The sequence below is a fragment of the Aaosphaeria arxii genome (genome assembly GCF_010015735.1).
Source record: "Aaosphaeria arxii CBS 175.79 unplaced genomic scaffold BU24scaffold_3, whole genome shotgun sequence".
Taxonomy (NCBI): domain Eukaryota; kingdom Fungi; phylum Ascomycota; class Dothideomycetes; order Pleosporales; genus Aaosphaeria; species Aaosphaeria arxii.
Window position 1 is genome coordinate 2,800,014 of NW_022983476.1, and position 21,078 is coordinate 2,821,091.

Consider the following 21,078-nt stretch of genomic DNA (forward strand, 5'->3'; position numbering starts at 1 on the left):
CCACTACTACTCGTAGTTTGAAGAATCGTCAGAAAATACGAATATGACCATTTTCACTTTTCCGGGCTGGCATGACGTTTTTTTTCATAGCCGGGGCAAAATCGGCCTGCGAGTTGCAGCGGGTAGACTAGCATTCGTGTCGATCGGGGACGCTATTGGGAAGTTATTCCCGAAAGCTTATGCCAATCTCATGCATCCCGGGCGCATCTGATAATTATTGATAGCCAGATTCAGGTCGTTGTCGTTGTTATCAGATCCTTGGCCAGGCGACTTAATATCTGTACATACACGACTTCGTGCATGAGTGGTGTATAGGAGTGGTTCAATGTATGGTCGGGCTGTCTTGCATTACTAGAGACAGCGAAAAGCGGACGTCATTTCGGAGTACTTACAATGTGACCCGCTCTCTGAACGACCGTATAGTAATACGGTATGAACAACAGTACGGCAATAAGCCAGTTCGGTATCATGAAATGATCAACCAAAACTTCACGATTAGAACGCATAAAAATCTTAGATCTAGATCTAATACCACGCTATAAATTATTAAACGAGTAAGTCGTGGTGTCTATTCATTGCCTGTGGACTACAGGATTTATAATCTGAGTGTTCTGCAGCAGTCGTAGGATGTTATTCAACAAATGTTCACCAAAAGTAGGTGGTTGTTTTCCATGCCCCCATAAAAACTGGCACCTGTCCCCCCATAAAAACAGGCAACAACCCCCAAATATCAGGCACCTGCCCGCCCACGTGCCCCCTTATTCCCCTTAAATATGGGCACTCACTCCCTGAAAATTAGGCACCTATCCCCTCACGTGCCCTCGTAAGAATCGGCGCATAGGGCTATGTCTTTGTAAGTACCACGCCATATGCCTAATTGATATCTCATTTTTATTAACTTTCCGTTTGGTTACAAAGGAGAAAGTATGTATTATAACAAGTCTGTTAGATTATGTTCTCACTAGTGTCATTTATAACAATTCCTTCATCATCTCTTGGTAGTGCCGCAGCTAATTGAGAAGATTGAAATCCGGAGAGAGAGAAAAAAAACACTTAGTTTATGTCCAAATCAACAGCTAAACTACTGAGAAAGCCGGAAGTGTGTTTGTACAACCCGTTTCCCATCTCTGTATCCATCCAATACTTCGTTCACTTTGTCAACATCTAGTCCTTCAACGACTTCGTACTGAAGCGGTACGATCTTTCCCTCTAGCAGGTACTCCCCGATCTTCGCCCACAATGGCGCACAAATGTCTGGAACCACATGGCTCGACCCGAAGACATTGATCAATTCAAATCCGTTCTGTTTCGGGTTCAAGATACTATCATCTCTCTCCCATCTGCGAACCAAGCGGGCAAATTTGCCTCTCTTGGTACTTGAAAGAGCATTGATACCTAGCCGCTGGTTCTCATCCGGGTTGACGGCGTCGTACGCGTACAGCAGATCATCACCCACGATCTCCCGGATGCGGCTGAGAACAACATCATGCCCTCCGTGTCGGTCGATAACGTGGGTGGCGCCCCATGGCTTCAACTGCTCCTCGCTGCCACCGACGACTACGACTTTGCCGAAGCCAGCCAGACCTGCAAGCTGGACGGCGAAACGGCCGCAATTGCTGCCTCCTCCAATGATCAAGACGGTAACGTCGGAATAATTGATGGACTTCCCATCCTCTTTCCAGGGCGCCGGTATGCCAAGTCCGGTCTTGGTACCAAAGAGCCCAACTACGCTCGCGATGAGATTCGTAGGAAGGGTAAGCACGTCGTTGATGGTGAAGCCCTCGGGGATCTTTGAAACGAAGTCTTCATCCGCAATCGCGTACTCTTGGAGTCCTTGCTGGATGTATCCCGGGAGCAATGAGCCTTGCCAGAAGATTGCATCGCCGACCTTCAGTTTAGTCACATCGGGCGCGGTAGCCGTTACAATGCCGGCTATGTCGTTGGCCAGTGTGACGGGAGGGTCGATGAAGTCCATGAACAGGCCTCGGTCTCGAACGCTTTGGTCATGAGGGTTGAGTGCTGTCGCTGTGACTCGAACTTGGACTTGTTTCGAACCTGGCTGTGGAATGGGCTTGTTGGCGACGACGGCGCGCTCGCCTACAGCATTAACGACAATAGCCTTCTGAGTAGACATGATTGCTATGATCAGCTATGATTGCAAGGTTTGGGGATCCTTAACAGAGTATATGAAATGCTTCATGGACAGTATACGTCTGCTTTAATACTGATCCTTGGGGTCTGTCGAGGGTCAATAATCGCGATTAGTATTCACATGTTCCATCATAAATACTAATCTTGTCTCCTGCCGAAGGATTCTGATATGAGGAAGTGCAAGTATGGCACAATCCATTGGATTTCAAAGCAATCCGGGGGATCAGCCGACCCCAGCAGAACAAGTGTAGCAGTACTGCACTTGTAAAACCTCAAGGCCAGATATACGAGAATAAAGGAATGGCTTCCAGCATTCACATTTGTAATCGATTTGGCTTGGCAAGGATGGCGTATACTCATCAATGATCTAGGGTTGTCTTGAAGCAGCGGGACGACGGAATGGAATAGTAAGCCCTAAGAATGTCGCGAAGATGTACAGTTGCGCCATCGAGATTTGAGCAACAAAACCGAGGAATACGCAATATCATTGCTTCAAATCACAAGTTCCAACTTCCAACATTTAATTGAAAATCAACGATAGAAATCAATCGTACGTTAAAAACAGGTGGTACTGGAAGATGTGTACAAGATTATCGTTGGTGTTGGACATGTGCGACCCTAAGGAATGAAACCCCCCTCCCCCTCCGGGCTGAACGCCCTAGTCCTATCTAGTAAACCGTAAACAAAGACCCAAACAACATCCCCGGTCCAAACTTTCCAGGATCACAACCGCAACAGCACCTTCGACAACGGTTTTTTTCGCAATGGCAGGCGATCAATACAACCTGAAGACGGCGGCCTCATATATCAACAACCTCCTCCTGGCCCGGGGACTACTTCGCGATGGCAAACCAATTGAGTTTGCGCATCCGTCGCGAGCGGAGGGGGGGAAGGAGGTCACAATGTCGCAAATAATCAATCTAGTCCACGATCTTATCCTCAAGAGAGATGTATGCTCCTACGAAACTAATACTTGTTCCTTCGAAACATCTAACTCATCTTCCAGCGCGATCAAGAACACCGCGAATCCATTGCCGCAACGCTTCGAACCCTTCGCACCGAAGCGACACGACAGACGCTCGCCCTCGAGAAGGCACAAACGCGCAATGAGGATCTTTCGCGGCAGCTATCTCTCGCTCAGTCGCAGGAGAGATCCGCTCGCGCTGCATTGCGCACTGCGGAATCCTCAGCAAGGAGCTTGAGGGAGGAGATGCTACGACTCAAAACTACGGTCCAGCAAGTGCGGACGAGTTGCGCGAACGACATCAGGAAACGAGACATACAGATGCAAAGGCTGAAGAGTCACTTGACGAGTCAACAGCGTGGCAACAAGACGGGCCTAGTGGGCGCGAGCATCACTATCAATCCGGGCAATATGGGCTTGGGCGCAATGGGCAGTACAAGGGATGATGCGCCAGACGTTGAGGACCCAGAGTACAGCTTGAAGCAGGAGACGACTGAGTTCCTGACTCAACTGAGTCAAAGCTTGAGCGATGAGAACGACAACCTCATAGGCTTGGTTAGGAGCACACTGATGACTTTGAGGGAAGTACAAGGCATGCCCGAGGCGCAGCGATTAGATGAGGGCGAGGGTCTGTCAACAATAGGCGAAGAGGAAGAAGCGTCACGAGAGGGAATGTTGCAAGCTTTGCCGACGAGCTATGAGGCACTGGCTACGGACATGGACGGTGTGCTCGACAACCTGAAGAATCTCCTTACCAACCCCAACTTCGTGTCTCTAGAGGAGGTCGAGATGCGTGAGGAGGAAATCGTCAAACTAAGAACGGGCTGGGAGACGATGGAAGCAAGATGGCGAGACACTATGGCGCTGATGGATCGCTGGAGGAAGCGCATAGCCAGTGGAGATAATACGATCAATCTCGAGGAGCTCAAGCTAGGTATGGGCTTAGGAGCAGGTCTGGAAAATTTCCACAGGGAAGATGAATCCCTTAGTGCCGCGGAAGAGGAGGATGCAAGCTCCGTCTTCGACGAGGTGGTCGACGAGCCAGAGGTTGAAGATCCTCCCTCTCCCGAGGCAGATGATGTGCCAGAGCGAACATCTGCCTCAGACATATTCAAGTTGAAGCTGCAGCCAACGCAACCGGCGCTTAGGGAGGGAAGCGGCAACGTCAAGTCACCTGCGAAATCCCCGCGCAAAGTTGCGTTCTCTGCATCCATCCCCAACACACCCTCTCAGATAGAGATTGAGAATGCAGACGCATCTGAGCTAGACGGTGAAGAGGTCAGCAAGCCGTCGCGCCCAACGTCTACCTCGAAGCTGTCTACAACACTATCAGTCGAGCGGACGTCCAGACCGACAAGTCAGGACTCCCGCAACCCCCGCCATGTACGTTGCGACAAAATTGCCGATCGTCTCGAAAAGATGGCCAGCAATGTCACATTTCCTTTCACCCATTCATTTTCTTCTTCTCTTTCTTACTCCTCTCTGTCTCTCTTCGACCTAACCACAGATCCCGACGTTGACGACATGCAGGCCAAGAAACGGCATTCGAGTCCACACGCCCACCCCGACGAACCTTCTCCAAAATTAACAGTGCAAGACAAGCTCAAGGTGGCTCAGGCGGAAGCGGAAGCAGCCGCCCTTGCCGAAGGATTGAACTCAGAGGCAACAGCGAATGAAGGTAACGGCGTCGGTGGGGACGAAGATGCAGAACGTAGCAAACAGCAGCAGCAGCGCCGCTCACCTGCAAAGAGGACGCGCATCGGTGGACGTCCAAAGCGGAGAAAGAGCACGCTGACACCTGAAGAGCTGGGCAACTTGATGGGACTTTGATTTAGCTTGGTCCAGCTGAGAGAGAGAGCGTCGAACAGGAACAGACTAATGCATGAATCGCGTTCATTAAATTCCTCTATCTATTCTACTGTGTGGTGGTTGCTGCTCGTTTGTGTTTACGCAATAGGACCCATTTGCTCCTATCAACTAATGCGCGGAGTACGAGCGCACTCAATACTCAATATCGAATGAAGTCAGGCGATTCTGACAGGCCCCGCTTGGGGTGGTTGGGGAGTGAGCATGGCATGCTAAACGACGAGGCTCCTTGATTCGACAGTCCCTCGCCAACTAGTGGAATTGCCATGCATGAACAGTGTCCACCGTCCACCGTCCACCGTCCAGGGTGAGTTGGCGCGTAGGCAAGAGTGATCAACGTAAACGATTGTTTTCTGTCCGCCATTGGGCCGGGGTTTTGGGGGGAGAGGGGATGGGGCGGCGCTGAGATGATCTGACCATTTGGCAGCGAATCAGCCCTGGGGTTACAAGGAACAGCAGGCTCAACACAAGTCAGAGAAAATGCTACGAGATACCGATTGTGCTTCATCGTCGCTGTTATCAAAGCTCTCCTCGTGCGCTCCAAGGTTGTCCATGCTACAGGCGCGAGTGCGCGTTGCGAATAAATGCGCACGAAGGCTGTCACAATGGAAGTTAGTTGCTGGTTGGTCTTGAAGAATCGTCTGACGCCGTAGACTCTGCGTTCTCATAGGCTCCGGACGGCCCGTCACAGGTTATTGCGTCCCACCCTGCAATATAGCGATTGATGCACTTTCACGGCCAGCCAGACCGGTCAGCGAGCAAGCAAGCAGAATGAAGCCACTTTTGCAAAGGACGATGGAGCCTTTCTGCTGCTGCTGCTCCGGAGGGATACACCCTGACCGGAGCGTGCCCAGAGACGATGTCGTCGCCCAACAATGTGGCTGAACATGGGATATGATGCTCCCTATGATCCTATAGTAATCACCATCAACAAGATTGATATTTTCTTCGATTTGAAGTGCTCAAGCAGCCTGCCGTGCCTCATCTCATTCGTCCTGGCGCAGTTGGCTTCATCTGTCCCGGCGGCTGGCGCCGTTGCATGTGTCTATCGCCATCGCCATCGCACGCGGGCTGGCTTGAAGGTGTTGCTGCAGCCTGAAGCGTGATCACGAAGGTGGTGGTGTTCGTCAGCATTCGTCTAAATCGTTCATGCCGATAGCTCTCGTTTTCCTTTGCTTCTCGAAGCTAGCAGGCACTTGAAGGACGGCAGGTGGACGCTGTACAATTCTGTACTGTGCATGCGAGTGCAGCGCAGCGCAGCGCAGCGCAGGACAGTCCGGTAAGTGTGGTGGACGGTCTGTGTATGGTTACATGCATGCAGCAGCGACCAGGGAGGGGGAGGGAAGAAAAAAAGCCACGCAAAAAGGTCTACAAATAGCCGCCGGCCATCCGGATCTGGTCAATTTGTGACCAGATGACCAGCCTGCAGAAGTTCATTTATTGGAACATATTGTGGATTTAGGAAGAGTCAAGGGATGCTCGACAGAGGAAGAAAGTATGTTTAAAAAAAGGACGCAAATTAATACTCAAGTGGAGAATGTTAACACGGTAAATGCACTTGATCAGTCGATTGAGGACGATTTCGACCTGTTTGCAGGTTAGTTTGCATGTTCCGTTTCTGCAGAGAGCTGCAGTGTGATAGCGAGGTTGCCGACGACGATAGTAAAAAAAGCATGGACTCTTGAAGGATGTGGATTGTGGACAGGGGAGAGAGGAGAGGAGGAAGATGCAGCTGGGCTGGGCAGGACGACCATCACAGATGAGGATACTTGATGGAAGAGGTTGATTGGCTGAGTGTTTTCACGCGAGTGTCTGTGCCGAATGATCACCAGCATCCGCTTACGACGGGGGACGAATCAAGGAAGCCATTCACATTCACATTCACATTCACACTCACATTCACTCTACGGAGTACAATCAACACTCAACTCTACCTCAGCACATACGTACCTACAGGACACACAGTGCACAGTATGGAACACAGTACTCCGTACAGTACCAATTATGAGATTGAGGGACTACATACGGAGTATCTACCGTGTACTCTGTGTACTGCGAACTGTGTACTCGTACTGCCGCCCACATGCACAACCTCGACTCCATGAACTTCAAAGTCCAACCACACGACCACCCTTGTCTCTTCCGTTGATCCATCCCGGTCTCTCCTCTCTGACTTTGTCTGCCATTGTGGACTAATGTGGACTATTGTAGACTATTATCTGCGGGCCGTTACACAGATTCGAACCTCTCCACCACTCGCGTATCGCCATCAAGCGCTCGCACGTCTTTCGATAGACTGCCACCCACCTCGTAATTGTCTTTCCCCACTCCACACCAACTCCACCCTCAACCTCTCCTCCCATCCCTACCTGAGGCTACCTTCCCCTCCCTTGCAAAGCGTGCAATCCAAATGGCGTAGGTTGCTGCACAAGCAATCAATCGCACCCGGGACCAGCGAGACCTGTCCCGAAGCTGGGTAGCGCGAGCTGGGCGAATATGCCGGTCGGTAAGCCATCGCCCATCGTCCACTGTCCACTGTCCTCCCTTCCACCAACTGATGGCTGGCCCAGGCCTGTGAACCCAACCACACCCCGGTAGCCCATGGCCTGCGTCTTGTGATGGTCGGGATAGATAAAGACTCAACCTCTCCCCTCTCTCTCGTCTTCTTTTCTTCAGCAAGCGTGTGAATCTTCAAGAGCTGTGTGTTGTGTGTTCTATTACTCTTTTTTTTTCTTCCTCTCCCCTTTACTCTTCTTACTTTCAGGCCTGGTGCCACTTAATACAACCTATCACTATACTGTGACTTATTTACCACTCCGACTTAATTCAATTCTTCGATATCGTCGCCGGTCGACAATACTACACTGCCCTCCACACAACTACAATCGTAATAATTTCCGGCTCTTCTTGCTCAATACAAACTTCACGACCAATTCAGTCTCTACGCGCAAACTCGCTTCTTCGATACCTTCAGCAATCCTTACGCTTCATTCAGTAATCTTTCAACGTCTATCCATTCACTTGGCCCCGGACGAATAGGAAAAGGAATTTCCAACCTTCAGAAACAGTAATCTCCAGACAAAGAATCAATTCTTCGAATCGAAAGATCAGAACAACATTCATAATGGCCGCCATCCAGCTTAACTTCACTCTCCGCACTTCCTCCAACTGCAAGACCGTCCACCTTCTCGGCTCCTGGGACGGATACCAGGGCCAGCTCCCGCTCTCCAAGGACCCCAAGAAGAGCGGTGGCTGGGTCGGATGCTTCAAGTTCAACGGCTCGACTCTCCAGCACGGTCAGCGCTACTGGTACTACTACATCATCGACGGCTACCACGTCTCCCACGACCCAGCCCGTGACCACACCACCGAGCCCACCACCGGCCGCAAGCTCAACATCCTCGACATCCCATCCAAGAAGTCGTCCTCCTCCGAGAAGACCTCGTCCCGCGCTGAGCGCCAATCCCGCCGCGTGAGCAGCGCATCCATCCCCAAGGGCCGCTCCCTCTCGCCTTCCCGCATCGCTGCTCCCCGTCCTCAACGCCCCCACGAGACCCGCCAGGTCATCAACACCCAGTACGACAAGGCGACCCTCGAGGCCCTGACCTCGCGCCTCACCCTCAGCGACAACCGCTCGTCCGACTCGTACTCCGACTCTGACTCGTACATCGACTCCTCGGACGACGACTCCGATGTCCCCTCCCTCACCTCCCGCTCCACCAACTCCTCCCGCTCCGGCCGCTCCAGCGTCTCCTCCAACTCCTCCTGCTGCACCTGCGAACGCTACGGCATCACCCGCGGTGGAGACCGTGTCCGCCTCGACTGCGGCGGCTCGCGATGCGGCTACTCCGACGAGTCCGACTGCTCCTCCGAGGACGAGTACCTCGCCTACCAGGAGAAGACCACCCGCCGCCAGGGCGTCCTCATCCGATCTTAAGCTCTTCAATGTTCTTCTCCCCCAAATTTTTCTTCGATTCCCATTCTTTTGTCCATATTTTACTTTTTGTCCCCTTTCTCAAGGATGATGATATTTTTTATACTTGACGACTTTTCTCTATTCTCTCTCTCTTCGGAAGACCAATTCGCTCATTACGATGACACGTTGTAACAAACCCCCCCCACATCCATTACTGCTGGATCCCAAATGAAGCACACAACTCCCTAAGTGCGTATTTCTAGGAAGGAAAGATGCGAGGCCATTATTGCGCTGCATGATCGCTCGCCCACCCACACACACAAACACATTATATAGCTCTACATAGCGAATTGAAATCCGGTAAAGTGACGGCCCGTAAGCTTGGCTGTAAAGGAATACTTTGTGTCTTTTTGTCTACTGTGATCTGTGATGTGACTACCTCATTCAAAGGGTTTGTGGTTGGAGTATCGTAACGATGGCTCTAGGGTATTTGATGACTTCATCGAAGCATGGGCTAAGACCGGACAGACAGCATTTCGTCTTGAGACGATCAAAACATGACTCTGTATATGTGACAGCATACCTCTATCTTTGCCCTCTTATCGCTAACGACGGTCGATATTGTATTCGCAATCGATGGCTCTACATCGCCACGCTCGCTCCACCCCCCAGTCAACGTCCCCCCAAGTCGCCGTTCCTCGCCGTCCCAACTCTATTCATCGTTTCCTTCTTCACACACACACGCAAGCATACACGTGTGGTGTTGATGCTGATACTGATACTCTACCTTTCATCATCTGAGCCAAATTTGAGCATCCTACGTTTATAAGGGACATAACAAGCATTCCTCCTTACACGTCGTTTATGTATTCCTTCGGTAATTTCGTAAAATCTCTATCAATATAATTTCTACCTCCCCACCACCACCATCACTACGCCTCCAAGTCTCCCCGTGGAACTCCGCAAGATCGAAGCAGTATCGGGATGCTAATCGTACACACGACATCCTTCCGAGTCTCCGCGGCATCCAACTTCGTATGCTTGAGTTTCGAGGTTGTATCGACGGGCCGTTGTGCTATCTTACGGCCGGGAGGACGGCATGTGGATGTGATGTCCCCATCTACCCTTACGAAGAAGGGGGGGCGGGGGGCAATACCAACTTGGAAGAGAGACACTGGAGAATCTGGCCTATTCAAGACTGTGCCCAAGCATCAGTCCGCCGTCGGACATGAGTCCTTCGCCGTAGAATAGCAGTATATAGCGACGCTATTCAGAGGTCACGTGTGCGATGGAAAGCGCCAGCGGGGGTTTGAGCAATGAAGCATAGATTAGGGGATCCGATAGATTTCGGGAGACCTCTAGAACCTTTTTAAGGAGAATGTATGAGCTACTTAGGTAAGTGTGCAATAGCTTATAAGCTGATTCAGGGTCGCAACGGTAGAGGTCCATGCTATGAAGGCGTCTCTGCGCAAGACCGCCTAGTCTTCGGTTCAAGGATGAGGTCAGGGCAATGCGGCGCAAGTTCAGGTCTCTATGTCATGCCCTTCGTGGTCTTTCTACTTGTTTGTGTTTTGTTGATGCTACATACTACTGCTCCCTCGTGGCTGGAGGAGACTAGGCGCGGGAGGCAGTGGAACTACTAACCACACATGGAATTTAGGAGAGGAGGGCTGCTTACGCTCTTTCCTCGATCTGTGAGGACTAAAGCGCACGGATGGGAGTGAAGTAGGTAGATGAGGTTAGGAGGCGGATACGTAAGATCATACTGCTGCAGAAGGGTGGAGAGAGGGTGGTCCTTTTTGGAGACGCTCGTGGAGGTTGAGGGAGGTTGGGAATGCTTTGCCCACTTGCTGCTTGAGGCATGTGAGGGATTGTAAGAATAGATTCGAAGACAGCATGATAGTAAACGTGGTATTTGATTATTCGGAGCTAGAATCTATTGGAGACTCGAGAGAATGCGGTCTGAAGGGTTGGGAATGGACGGATGTGGGCGCGAGCTTTAGGCAGGGAAAGGGAAGGAAAGATCATAAGCGTCGTATGAACTGAGTTCAGCAGTGGTTTCGATATCCAACATCATTACACTCATCGCGTACAGTCTTTCCAAGCCATTACCAATCTCCCAGGACCCAATCTTGACGTAGAACGAGCGACAATAGATGACGCCAGCGCAAGACATCGACCATTGTGATGGTCATCAAATTTCCATTGTGCGAGATTCAGGGCGACTCATCTTATCCATGACATTGCGGGAGAGGGTGCAAATCTTTTAGGTGTTTTCTTTTTCCCTCTTTTGGGATGAGGTGAGACGCCCCTAGGATCGCCCGCGGTCTTGACCGTGCGCGCGAATGTTCGATGAAATAGGTAACTGTTCTCATATGAAGAGCCTCATTGAGTATACGATTAGTGATGGTTGTCTCAGTATGCGCATGACTATTTGTGGGTTGAGGAGTCATAATCGAGCTGTAGATGGAATGAAGTAGGAGGCCTGCGATAACATGTTTACCGATGTACCATCAGACATGATGGTTTGATTTGGTAGACAGGTCCCACATTTCCGGCTTGAAGAACATAATCTGCCGTTCGCACGGTACTTGTAAACAGGCGATTAATATCGTGCATACACATCGTGCGCCCTGGTCTCCGGGTGACCGGACGAATCTGCCGTCGATCCGCGATCGGTAGCATCGTCCGAAATAGAGGCAATGTGCATAGAAAGTTCTCAATCTAGAGTATATGGCGTACCGTCGTCATCGTCGTATTTACTGGAAAGGCAATGTTTTAGTTCGGCGGAGCGGGTGGGTGTGAGTGGATCCAGCCAGCTTTGGCAGCCCGATGAGGGATCCATATTATGTGATCTGCTTCCTGCCTCGCTGACCGTTTCAGAGGCCTAGCTATTTGGTCAGACTCCTTCGAGCGATACCTTCTCTTTCAAGTCGTTATAACCTTTCGGAGTGTCTTCGCTTTTTGGATTGACACCTGTGTCGTCTATTCCGTTGCTATCTTTTCTTCTTCAGAGGCCAGAGCATGGTGGAGTGCCCATCATGATTTCAATTATGGTCCATGTAATACGGCATGGACTGAGGAGAACGACCATTTTCCTACCATCTTTCCTGTCATCTTTCCCTTGTTCAGATCACCGAACAATTCTATCATCTTTCATCTGTTATTCTTTTCTTATTGCTTGACTAGGACAATGTCTTAGTTTATACTGGCTACTCAGTTGAAACTGACTCGAGTCGGAGCTGAATAGATGCCTTGGCTGGCGAAATATACCTCTGCTGACATTCTCCCGAAATTTCGAGGACATCAACGGCCTGACGGTCGACACCAACGGACGCACCGACTTGGGACTAGCGATTTCGAGCGGGAGAAGGAAAATAAATATCGGGAGACAAGAGCCGGGAGACGGTTGGAGAGCGATACTACACACCGATGGTCAAAGGAGGGAATGGAAGGCACCCTGACAACGGAGAGTATAGCGAAGGCCATCGACAGGTCGAGGAACCACAAGGCAACGTTCATCGATGATATACATACAAACGCGGGACTGCTACTGTATTCTTGCAAGATTCGGATAATCGCGATTGGTACACTCGTTCTGGTTCGACTGTCTAGAGCCACGCCCATTGTCAGCGACTACTACCGTCAGGAGCAGAGGAGTATGCCCATGGTTAAACGAATTCGCTTCGCTTGTATGGTTGCTATCGTCTCATAGCCGAGTGCTTTGAGGCTTGATTCTGCGGTTGGGGTTGGTACAGATCAGCACAGTGTCAGAGAGCATACAGGAGTCCACCGACTATGGTCATATCTAAACGTCACCGCCTGGAGGCTCAGTATTCTTTTCATGTGAACACGGGAAAAGGAAGGAGAAATGAGGACTCGAGAACGACATGCAGTTGGGAAACATTGTGAAGAGGGAACACCACGGTGAACGACCAGCTGGTTGGACTTTGAGGATGTCCGGATAGCAGACTACGTGGATGAGCAAAGATGGAGAAATATTCCAAGAAGAAGTTGGTCGACTTCAAGAGATATTACATGGACAAGTTCAAGTTATTGGAAGGAGCAAGGAGCGACATGGACACAGGTGGTCATCCAGGAGGCTAACATGCCCGCATAGCGGAACGGAGTGAAGGCTGCAGCACCGTTGCAAGGCCATCGGCAACTCCGCAGAACGTCTAGAAATTAATCGAAGACGTCCACGGTTTCATGGCCAGTGTCAATCATACCAAACAGATCACTTCATGTGCTCGTATGAGGCAGTGATGGGCGATCTGTGCAACGTTCTAGTGCCAGCGAGCTGAATACCCAGATGAACCAAAAGCCGCAGTGAAACGCGTCAAAGATAAAACCCTGGATGCATGTTTATACGAGGTCCAAGTGCAAAGAAGGTTATTGATGCAATGATCACGACAACAATAAGGAAGTAGCCGAAGTCAGGTGGTTTCAAGCAGGACATGGTCAACATCTAGAACCCGCCAATGACACGCGAACTCGATCGTTTTCTCTGCATCAAACATTGACCGGACTTGACGAGATATAGCAGTGCATATCGCCCTGTCATCGTCCGCTAGGACGGGGAACCGGGCGACCGTCGGAATACACTGTCGTCAGAGCCCACGAGACACCCACTGCGCCCTGTCGGGCACGGGTACATGGCCCATATGCCCATTATCGACTCGGATGCTATCCCCGAATGACACAAGCGCCCGCGACCTGACTCCATTATGATGGGATCAAGGGCTTAGACCGTGCGGCGGAAGTTGCTCGGTAGTGGGGTCCATATTAAGCTGAGAATCATTCAGAAGGGTGGCCAATATAGACGCTCACGTAATTTGCGACCAGCCGCAGCGAGCGATTGCTATTGGCTAGAACGAACAGAATTTCGAACAGAAGCAAGAATTCTAGGTTTCTGCCTTGGAGATCATGGTTCTTGCATATCATGCATCCAGCTGCATGGTCTCGACCAGATTTTTGGGAGGATCGAAGCCAAGCATCTGGGGCAGCGCGGCGTGGGAACATTCTAGAGCCAACGACCTGAGGCCAAGTCTTTTGTATCTTTTAGGAAATCTATTCGGCAAGTCGTCACGTCTGTCATTCGTTTATTAGGATGCGCTCGATCAAAGAAGCCAACATCAGGCCAAGCCAAAGAGCCTACCTCATCCATACAATATCGTGAGATGTGGCACCGCGCAGAGGGATTGCGTGTTGAAGGCCTTGTGGCGCATAATTGCACATTCATCGTGTAGTCAGAAAGTCCGGCTGGAGCGGATAAAGACACAGAAACGTTCGGGTCTTCCACGTTTGAGGATACGATTCAAGAGTTCGAAAGCTCGGATGAAGCCTATCCCAGATTCGAAAGCACAACAATCATTGAGGGATCGTCTCACTTGAACCTCCAACTCATGTATATCAAATCTCCTGAGCGAATTTTACCCGATAGGGTGAAGACCAACTTGAAACGGGCCGTTGGGATTCTTATCGCGTTATGCGATGCATGCAGGACTTCAACGGACTCCTAATATTATCTCTGAGTTTGAGGCCTAGATGATATGATCCGTGGCTTGCTTCAGTGGTCAGAAGTAATGCTGATTCTCTCTGATTGGCGCGAAGTTTGATGAAGGCATGCTGCGTGGCAAGCGGACCTGCAAATCAGCATTCTGGGCCGCAGCGTTGCCAAAGCAAGGCCTACAATATTTCCAAAGCGGAATAGGGAGGATTCCAGCCTTTACAAACGTATTGAACAGAGATTGAGTGGATAAACGTTACAAAGTACGAGGACGTGAAGGTGTGGATGAAGAACTTTGGGTGAGATATGAATGTGGGAACTGACCGTGGAGTGGACAGTGTATGAGGCTAAGGCCTGAAGAGGAACATCTCTAAGTTAGTTACCAGCCAGCAAAACGATCAATTGGATCGCACAATTTCAGTAATCAAGACTACTGCGATGACGCTGACCAGAACTAGAAAAAAGGTGCGAACGCGGCAGGACGCCTCACATGAATATACGACTAGAGGGAGCGTCATATGGCGTGTAGAGCACATACAGAGGTCGACTGGACGCCGCAATGCAATAGCATACACTGGGCGTAAACGGCAAGAACTAATTCGAGTATCATGTCAACGTATGACAGAAGGACGAGATTTGGTTCGTGGATGGCCGTATTCCGTGGTACAGTACCCGCCAAAAATAGGGCAAAGTCAACCGGTACCCGTTGTCGATTCAACGATTACGGAAAGACTGCTGAGCCCTGTTCCGTGGACGCGCCTCGGCGTCGAACAATTCATACGCGTACGACTCTGAGAACCGCAGCCGACCAGGCACTAACACGGAACACTCGGTTCTCGAGCACGTTGCCTGGGATGAGGGATGCGGATAGGACGAACCTGCGGAGAGGTAATTACACGAGCAAGTCGCAGAGCGCGATGAGACAGTTTCAAGGCTGCTCACTTGCAGTGCTTCTTTGCCACCGCAGGGCTGAAGATATGCGTTTCTTTTTTTCGATGGCAATTACTCGAAATCTGGGGATACACATCAACCGCCTCCAACGGGGTTAACCGACGACGATGGCGAAGCGAGGACGGTCGGGCGGCGGGTGGTGGAGGAGTACGAGACCATAGAGGGAAATCAGTGTCAACGGCCGTTTCGAGAGGCCGTCCTTTTGATTATAGTGGAGCAGAGGACGGCGTGACGATGCTCACACCGAAGGAAAGGGTAGAGGTTGAGAGAGACGTCGATGTCAATTGCAGCGTAAAGAGCGGTGGATATGGTCAGTGTGCTATGCCGGATGTGGTTAGCCCCATCATGGGTGACATCTCATCCCCAATCCCACGTCTATCCAACATCTCATGTATTGGTTCTATGCTGATTGACCCCTGCTATCCTGCATCCATCCTTGTCTACGGCCTCAGGGCGAATACTCAGACTACAATACATGAGTCTACTCTACACAGTAGAGTCTATAGTACCCCCGCGCTATGGTCGTGGGACCTTTGCACCAATTCCTCTTTGGTTCAATCTTGTAGGCCGCCTATGCCAGATGCACGTCGTACGTACTTGGCCAACTTGCTGTTCGGCATCGTGCGGCACCATAGACGCGCAGGACATGGCTTTGCAGAATGGCCCCAAATGCCCCATGACAAGGTGATATTGCCCATATGCAGATGATTCCGTCGTATCCAGGCCACTTTCGGATGGGGCCCGAAGCGCAAGGCAGACTTAATTGTAATGGGTAGTACACCCTCGAAGATCACTAACTCATGAGGGGCAAACAGACAATGTAAGAATACTGGTATCGATCCATCGATCTGGATTGTTTGTAATCTAAAAGAAGTGATTGAAAAGATTGTATCCCGTCCCTAAGTAGTCAAAAGAAAGTAAGAAAAAGAAAAATCCAAAAGATACTCCGACGCTCCAATTGCGATGCAGCCAGGTTCCCGTGACCAGTGTGCTATGCAGTTCATCCCGTGCCAATACCCACGTCTCTAGATCGTACAAGCCATCTCCAAGCCCCATCATATACGTTTCGTTCCAATCATGTCCAGAGGTCATAACCCGACCAAACTCCATACCCATAGCGATAACCATAACAATTTGAACCAAAGTATTCGAATCCAGAAACTACGCCGTGATATTTGGTTCCATTCTCACGTAGAGCCCGGCTCCAAGAGGTGAAGCAGTGAAGCAGTAGCGCATGATCGTTGAGAATAAACCAGAAGAAGTCAAAGGCTGAAGTGCAAAAAGACTCGCAAGAACGCTGCGCGTAAAAAGCAATGTGATGATCTTCGATGTCGCCCGGATAGCTGGATTCGAAGTTGCCGCTTAATGGTGTGAATACGCTCCACTTCCGTACCCAGAATCTGGAAGCACAGAGGTAGTGTGTAGATCATGTGCGTGTTGTGATCGGTGGCTGCTGTGCATTGCACAAGCGTATCCCACGAGGACAGTCTTCTCTTGAGTGATGTGCCCTCGCTGTCCATAGGAAGAGCAAGGATCAATGGCGTGCTGGTAGTAAAGGCACCGGCAGACGGAATAGCGTTCGACGACTTGATAGCACATGATGACGAGGTGGTTGACAGATGGCTGGTGGGAGCAACGTCTTGAGAGTGAGGCGAGTAGAGGTTGTATAACGAAGAACAAAAGCAAACAATGCGTAGCAGCAACGGAACGATTGTGGAGTAGGGAACGGTGCGTCTTAGTCTTGCGGGATGGAACGGGTGATCCTCGAGGGCGAGGAAGCTAGAATATATAGCTTATCATACATCAGAAGGATGGAGCAGAACAGATATCAAACTGAGGGAGTGGGTCATAGACAGAGAGCATGTGGATGCTCGTGCTGCAACTCATTTCAGGCAACGGGAGTGAGGTGCCTGTGTGGTTGTAGGTAACAGGTGCACAGTCAGCGATGATAGTTGCTAAGATGGGGCAGAAGTAGAAGGGAACTAGCACAGCCATCATGACAGTTTAGTTTTGGCATCTTTAGAAAGTGGAAAGACCACAAGCGTGATGGTTCCATTCGGCTGCGGCTCTCTCAGCTGGGGGTTGGCCGATTCGAGCATGAGGATAATCGTTCCTATTGGTCAGAGGGGTATGAATCCTTCCAAAGCGAAGTTCGACCTCGTACAGGGGAGAAAAGAGAGAGTATACAGTGGTAGGAACAATGACATGCCATGGAACATGGACCGTGAAAGAAGTTGCCTCGAATCGTTCTACGGGGAATACCAGCATCGCCAAAGGACAAGGCTCATGCTTTACCCAGCCATAGAGACTACCTACCACCGCAACGCCCAGCAGGGTCTGGCGAAGAGAGGACAGTGCACACTGCACACTGGAAACTGAGTACATCTTGAAACGGTGTAACATCCATGTTCGGTCGTTTGTCTGTCGTGCAGCGATCGTGCGCTCGGCGGGAGCCACACATCTCCAAATCTCCTTTGTGCGTGGATCTGACAACCCGGCATGACGGGGTCAGCCAGGCCCTTGGAATAGAGGGTGGCTCCCTGGCTCCCTAGCTCCCTGTCTCCCTGCCTCAAAGCAGCCGAGGGGGGGAGGCAGTGTGGTGATGATGATGACGGTCTGCTGCATACTCACGTCGTTCAACCTGGGCTCAACCAACGGGGAAGCCATCGAGCCTTTGGGAGGTTGCCCTGTCTTTCGGCATCGAGTACCGCGTGCAGGCTCAGCATCGGAAGAAAGACGACGTGGACAAGGGGGCCAGATGATCCGAGACATTATGATCCGATCGCATGGCGCACACACACTCTCGTCGTCCTTGATGATTATGGCGTCGGAGAGGTCCGTGTACGAGAGTCGTCAACAACGATTTTGATGTATCGTGTATCATGGAATTGTCGTGGAACGTGTATTCATAATCAATATGGGGGAAGTGAACGGTTCGGTGGCTGAACCTCGGTTGAGGCTTTCCTAATACAATCAACTCCCGCTTTCTCTCTTCCAACATCATCTTAACTACCACCTATACAAACTGTGACACACGAATAATGCGAACACATTACATTGTTCTGAAATCTGCCTTCGGTCGCTCTGATGGAATATCTACGTGCCGATCCAACCGCGCTCGATTATGGTCGACAGGACTCGTCACCACCTGGAATCGGGAATATGATTATATCCAGCTTCGACTACGGCGTAGGCCCATGGCTGTCACTGCTGCCGAGTCAGGCGCCGCATCGCGAAAGGCCAGTAGGGAGGGGCGGAAACAGCAACTCCAGCTCAACTTCGTCCCGCCATACCACGAATGTACCAGGGGTTGACTCATATTAAAAGCCAACTATACCTTCATCGGTAGTAGTGATGTGCCTCTAGAGGGCGGATGTACGCATTCAAGATGATGCTGATGATGAAGCAAAGCTTCCAAGGAGGCAGGCCATGGAAAGATTGTCCAGATCCTGTCGATCGCATCACGCAAACTGGACGATGCTGCCCCAGTAGCCCAGGAGAGCCCAGGAGCCCGGCGCTTCCAGGGCTGACAAGCTGAGGGCATCACGGTACCGAGCGCACGCACTGTCGTTGCCGTCTCCACCATGTTCAGTTCATTGATTGTACATTCTTGTACAATGCTGTCCGGTGTATCGAAATGGCACCTGTCTGCGAAAAATCGACGGGTTACGGTTTCCACCCTCGGTGTTGATTAGATATTGAACAGCGCAGGCCCACCACTGCGCGGCACCAGGGCTTGCTCGATCTCGAATCTGCTCGCGAGATGGATGTATGTTCGGAATGTTTGTTCCCCCACGCCCTGTCGTACACGAATCTCGACCGGACTCGATTCGTTCCGTGTGCCCCGAACGAGCCCACCGTGTGCAATGTACAGTACCTTTGCAATAAGCTTACGGCTACCGTTGAAGAACACCATGCAGCCCTATGCGCTCTCCCGTTTCCCTCATCCACGTGGCTTGTCCGTTCATGTCTCACGACACCCACCCCCGTACCCACCCCCGTACCCACTACACTCCATCACTTCTGCTCTCTGCCTTTTGCAGCCCTATTGACATCACTTCGCAGCCTACAACCCCATCGATTACTCAACCCTCTATACAGAAGAAGTTTGGTCGGAGCATCCCATTTTTCAGTAAGTTTTTTAATATTTACTCGTTTCAGAAAGTGTACTCTGATCTGACTAGGACCTCGCCTACCCTATGCTACGCAACGTTTCTGGCCCCCGTCCAATGAACACAGCTGAAAGGCGGAATGGAGTAATAATAAGGTTAAAGATGAACCAAATACGGCGAATAAGGCAGACTCTGTAACTCGCCGAACATACCATATTCTGGTACACCATCCCATCGAGGCTTGGTACCACAAGATATTCCTTCTGCTGTTACTGTTGCTGCTGCCTACAATTTCGGAGTTCACCTGTAATTTTGTTCTATTAACTACCTATCCCCTCATTTACGCTGCTGATCTTGCTTGCAAAGACCTAACCAAAAATATCTTCTGTTCTCTCACCCCATCCTCCATCTCATCCAGACTCGTCCCGTGTCCTGTTTTGTACCGTGCTTCGCTGTGCAGTGTTATGCTTCCAATAGCACAATGCACAATGCAATGTGATATCTGCCCACTTGCAATGTCATCACACTCCTTCCCTTTTGTGACGAAGTAAGGTAATATACCGGTGAGGCTCACCCTTTGTGCGACAGACCACTGCTAATTCCAGTACAACAGCACAAACCTCCAATTAGCAAATGTAACCGCCACATCTGTCTTTTTCCTCCTCTCCCAAATGGACCCAATCCTGGAAGATTGTTGATCGATTTGGGGTCAGGAACACACACGCACACATGCATGCATGTTGCACGAACATCCATCTGCTCGTCCGCTAGACCCTACCTAGGTACCTAATCCATTCCGCCACACATCACTCGGCGCCCGTCCACACCAGAAATCCCCCTCTCTTTCTCATCGGTGAAGAACCCCAGTTCTCCACGAGGCGATGCATCGAAAGAAAAAATCAGCGATGATTATGATGACGGTGATGTGACGGAAATTGGCGTGCCTCTCCTTCCAGACAGCGCATCGAGAGGTCGGAATTGTGCGCGCGCGCACGCACATGCACGCGACACTTTGTTGTTGATCTGCTTATGCTCATACATGATGAGTGTCTTCAAGTTAGGAGTCACGGATATCTGCACGATCGTCTACGCGGGACCTTGGGAATGTAGAAAGCGGGATGGGGGAAAATAGCGGTCAGTAATTTCCGTGTGATGCAATGTTGAGTGTCGGTCAGCACGAGGGATTGCTGCGCCAGCGGGTGAGTATTTGGATTGGAAATTATGATGACGTACGGAGTTGAGGTTATTGTAATTACTGGTATGCATGTTGTAGGGGTGGGTTGTAAATATTCGGTCACTCGGTTTCATTTACAGAACTTTGCCGAGCGCAGCAACTTTGAAGATGGTGTATACGCAAGATAGATTCGCAATGTAGGACATTTGTATACGTGCATGGCTTCAGCGAGTTTTTGTACACCGTTGTATAGATCGACAGAGTAAACGGTCAGTAACAGGTATACAATGAAAGGACTTCTGATACGAGTACTCCGGATGATCGTTGTTCCAGCTTCAGGATTAGGTATTCGGATGTTTCGAGGACGAAGATCTCGGAGCTATCGCTCGGCCACCAACACGCTTCTGTCACAGCACGGAAATGATAAACGAGCAA

The 21,078-nt window shown here is 50.6% G+C and overlaps 6 protein-coding genes across 6 annotated transcripts; 4 read left to right on the forward strand and 2 right to left on the reverse strand.

Annotated features, from left to right (window-relative positions):
• Positions 1–15: 15 nt before the first annotated feature.
• On the reverse strand, positions 16–607 carry BU24DRAFT_160375 (uncharacterized protein). Its single transcript, XM_033521371.1, has 2 exons — positions 393–607; positions 16–342 (listed from the first exon to the last, which is right to left on the reverse strand). Exons 1-2 carry the CDS (start codon positions 504–506, stop codon positions 178–180), a joined length of 279 nt encoding a protein of 92 aa, XP_033386172.1. The 5' UTR covers positions 507–607; the 3' UTR covers positions 16–177.
• A 333-nt stretch (positions 608–940) lies between these two features.
• On the reverse strand, positions 941–2,525 carry BU24DRAFT_160389 (putative alcohol dehydrogenase). The gene has a single exon (XM_033521372.1). The coding sequence runs from the start codon at positions 2,132–2,134 to the stop codon at positions 1,082–1,084; it is 1,053 nt and encodes a 350-aa protein (XP_033386173.1). The 5' UTR covers positions 2,135–2,525; the 3' UTR covers positions 941–1,081.
• Positions 2,526–2,915: 390 nt separating this feature from the next.
• On the forward strand, positions 2,916–4,945 carry BU24DRAFT_460828 (uncharacterized protein; the record flags this gene model as incomplete). The annotated part of the gene is made up of 2 exons (XM_033531849.1): positions 2,916–3,101; positions 3,158–4,945. 2 exons carry the CDS (start codon positions 2,916–2,918, stop codon positions 4,943–4,945), a joined length of 1,974 nt encoding a protein of 657 aa, XP_033386174.1.
• A 2,759-nt stretch (positions 4,946–7,704) lies between these two features.
• Positions 7,705–9,214, forward strand: BU24DRAFT_420893 (uncharacterized protein). Its single transcript, XM_033527582.1, has one exon. The coding sequence runs from the start codon at positions 8,106–8,108 to the stop codon at positions 8,916–8,918; it is 813 nt and encodes a 270-aa protein (XP_033386175.1). The 5' UTR covers positions 7,705–8,105; the 3' UTR covers positions 8,919–9,214.
• A 6,182-nt stretch (positions 9,215–15,396) lies between these two features.
• Positions 15,397–16,342, forward strand: BU24DRAFT_160467 (uncharacterized protein). Its single transcript, XM_033521373.1, has one exon. The coding sequence runs from the start codon at positions 15,592–15,594 to the stop codon at positions 16,063–16,065; it is 474 nt and encodes a 157-aa protein (XP_033386176.1). The 5' UTR covers positions 15,397–15,591; the 3' UTR covers positions 16,066–16,342.
• Positions 16,343–17,860: 1,518 nt separating this feature from the next.
• On the forward strand, positions 17,861–18,312 carry BU24DRAFT_160470 (uncharacterized protein). Its single transcript, XM_033521374.1, has one exon. It carries the CDS (start codon positions 17,960–17,962, stop codon positions 18,224–18,226), a length of 267 nt encoding a protein of 88 aa, XP_033386177.1. The 5' UTR covers positions 17,861–17,959; the 3' UTR covers positions 18,227–18,312.
• Positions 18,313–21,078: the final 2,766 nt, after the last annotated feature.

What these genes read in the sequence shown, in the direction of transcription:
- BU24DRAFT_160375 (XM_033521371.1), bottom strand. Translation starts at nt 506, where the DNA reads ATGCGTTCTAATCGTGAAGTTTTGGTTGATCATTTCATGATACCGAAC. An exon ending in TTCAGAGAGCGGGTCACATT is followed by an intron (nt 343 to 392) that starts GTAAGTACTCCG and finishes TAGTAATGCAAG; the next exon opens with ACAGCCCGACCATACATTGA.
- BU24DRAFT_160389 (XM_033521372.1), bottom strand. Translation starts at nt 2,134, where the DNA reads ATGTCTACTCAGAAGGCTATTGTCGTTAATGCTGTAGGCGAGCGCGCC.
- BU24DRAFT_420893 (XM_033527582.1), top strand. Translation starts at nt 8,106, where the DNA reads ATGGCCGCCATCCAGCTTAACTTCACTCTCCGCACTTCCTCCAACTGC.
- BU24DRAFT_160467 (XM_033521373.1), top strand. Translation starts at nt 15,592, where the DNA reads ATGCTCACACCGAAGGAAAGGGTAGAGGTTGAGAGAGACGTCGATGTC.
- BU24DRAFT_160470 (XM_033521374.1), top strand. Translation starts at nt 17,960, where the DNA reads ATGATGATGACGGTCTGCTGCATACTCACGTCGTTCAACCTGGGCTCA.